This window comes from Cystoisospora suis (genome assembly GCF_002600585.1).
Source record: "Cystoisospora suis strain Wien I chromosome Unknown contig_4846, whole genome shotgun sequence".
In the NCBI taxonomy this organism is placed as follows: domain Eukaryota; phylum Apicomplexa; class Conoidasida; order Eucoccidiorida; family Sarcocystidae; genus Cystoisospora; species Cystoisospora suis.
Genome location: NW_027157638.1, coordinates 1 through 2,851, shown reverse-complemented (window position 1 = coordinate 2,851; position 2,851 = coordinate 1). Strand labels below are relative to the sequence as shown.

At 44.0% G+C, this 2,851-nt stretch overlaps 1 protein-coding gene across 1 annotated transcript; it reads right to left on the bottom strand.

Moving 5' to 3' along the window:
• Positions 1-175: 175 nt before the first annotated feature.
• On the bottom strand, positions 176-2,578 carry CSUI_008576 (uncharacterized protein; the record flags this gene model as incomplete). Its single annotated transcript, XM_068068704.1, has 4 exons — positions 176-238; positions 1,198-1,234; positions 1,895-1,952; positions 2,501-2,578. Coding segments are annotated over 4 exons (234 nt in total), but the record flags the coding sequence as incomplete, so codon positions are not given.
• Positions 2,579-2,851: the final 273 nt, after the last annotated feature.

The window sequence follows — 2,851 nt, the reverse complement described above, 5'->3', positions numbered from 1 at the left end:
CAGTGTACTTAATGCGTATGAATGCATGCATGCATGCACACACGCACTTCACGCAAGGAAGTAGCATTCAAGAAAAAGCCATCCTCTCTTCTTCCTCTTTGTGTGGGTACTCAATAAAGCATGAAAGAGCTGGTAGAGAAAGTTTATATTTCTTTCGTTCCTCTACTTGTTGCCGCTTACTTCTCTCGGAACGGCGGGTGTTCCTGTGGCTCCTCCGTCTGTGCATGCAAGACTAGCCCTGAGTTGAAATACAAAGGAAAGGCAAAGGCTTTCCTGCCTCTCTCGTCTGTATCCCAGCATCTTAACTCTTTAACGTCTCCCTACGTCTCCTCCTTCTTCGGCTCAATCCATCTATCTCTCTCNNTCCATCTATCTCTCTCACTCTCTCCATGTATACATATATACACATTTATGCATGCATGTGCAGCAGAATAGGTCATAGGGGCAAGGGTGTTTGTGTCTACAGATTACTGCATTTGAGTCTACAGGCCTTCTGAAAACGACGATATCTCTATTATGCAAAAAGGTCTATATGAGAGAGCATTAAACAACACCGTCACGACTTGTTGTTCAGAGAATGACTCGCCACACACACGCGTACATAGAGAGAGACCTAAAGAGAAAGTAAGACACCCTAGAGAAGTCCAGATATCTATGTGACGGACCACCACGCTCATCTTTATATAGAGAGAAAAGGAGAGAGAATGGAATCCTATTCAACACAGGGGCGACGTGAAACAAAGGCTATCATGTACTCGTAGAAGCAGATGCTTCCCGATGCCTTGTAGTCGTATAGGCAAATGTTGTAGAAGACCCTAGAGACTATCAGACGCATGTCCCTTTGCTTCTTCAGTCTAGCTCATGCAGCATCACACAAGTGGAAAGGATCTTCTCTACAGCCATCAAACAGCTTCTCGGACGGTGTATGTACACCCCCGGGTGCATGCGCAGATATCTGCATGCACATGAGTGTACACATGGTTGAAGTAGTAGAAGCAGGTCTACAAGCAGGTCTACCCGCCTGATCATACATAATAATGATGCTGTCAGATGAGAGATGCCTATATGAATGAAGCCTGCCTCCTCCCCGTATATAAGACGCATCACCACTCAGCCGTCAAGATGCAAAGAGAAACAAGAGAGAGGACAAGAATGAGAAAACACGAAGAAAATTGTATCTCCAGCTGAGCTCTTCACCTGCAAAGAAAACGTCCTTCTCGAGGTCCCATCGACGCTGTATATACAGTGGAAAGAGGCAACATAACAAGGAAACCCAACACAGACAAAAGAAATACAAGTTGGGTTATTTTTCTTTTTACGTTAATCTGTACGCTTCATGCAAACGACGGTGTATGTACAGCGAACGTGACAGAGATACTCTTGGGGGAGTAAGACAGAAAGCAGAATCTAGACAAACGCCTTGTGTCTGGAGGAAAAAGAAGAAAAATTTTGAGAAAGAGAGACAGGTAAGGGTAAAAAGTGTAGAATACAGATGTCGTGTAGTGTGTGTACATACTACCCCGTCGCATGCAGACGTTCATATGAAAAAGGACCACGATTTAGATTCGTATTGCTTGCCCGGAAATGTAGACATGCCTTTTCTCCGTATATACAGGAGCGACTCCTCGTAACTGCGCCTATGTGTACATCATACAGCAAGTACGCGACGGCTACATCTCCTTCAGACTGCAAGAGTGGTGTATCCAGGTGTACATACACCCCCCTACGATGGAGATACAATTGCTAACGGCAAACCGACAGCCCTGAACAGCTCCGTCCTTCTTTCTTGGCTATCATTCACACTCATTCTCAAGTTGAAGAACCTCCTCTCTCTTCTCTGCGAAAAAGAAAGAAACGATTTCACTGCATGCAAACACAAGGAAAAAAGGCTTACAGCGGCAAGCGGGTCCACCGCTTGTTTTGCCGCGAGTTGCTCCAGTGCTTCAACGACTCTGTAGACACAAGAAGATTAAGAACGACGACGTCTTCCAAGAATGGATGGAAAAGTCTTCTGCTGGGTTCTCTTTCCTCTGTCTTTCATCTTCACACACAAACGCTCCTTCTCTGGTCTACGAAGCCGACGGTCTTGTACATGGACATGTAGACATATGTATTATAGATGTGTATGTACACACAGACAGACGTACATATATATATATATATATATATATATATGTACGTCTGTCTGTGTATATATATCTATATGCACACAGGTAGCATTTAAGCCGCGCAAGCACGAGTTCTACAGGTTCACCCACATACGCACATAATATACACACATGTCAGGCACACAAATCTCTATAGATCAGCATGCACCTATTAGAAAGAGAAAAAACGCTTAGGTCCCCTGCTCCTATTCTCACCTCTTTGTGAATTGTATAGGAGGCACTTCTCTAAGTGAAGGAGAGCTCAAGAGAACGTGTGAAGAGAAAGTCGTTAAGAAGAAAGAGGGACCTAGCTCAATGTATAAAGGAAGCGAAGTCAAATGTGGACTACCTACCGGGCTAGGAGTTTCTGTTGCTCTACGAAGCCTTGCTGACCAGCGCCGAGCCCTCGACTGATTCGGGCGCCTTCCCCGTCATCTTCAACCACAGACGGACAGCCACAAAAAAGAAAAAGTCAAAAGTTTGTCTTCACATACTGACTGCAAACCGTAGAATGTCTATCAATATGCCTTGGATATAGATATAAAGATAGAGATATGATAGAATAAGAAGCATGCGTGTTGAGAACACAGGGCTAAGGATAGCTACGGGCTCTCTCTCCTCATATCAGCGGATAGATAGATAGATTAAAGATAGATAGATTAAAGATAGATTAAAGATAGATTAAAGATAGATTAAAGATAGAT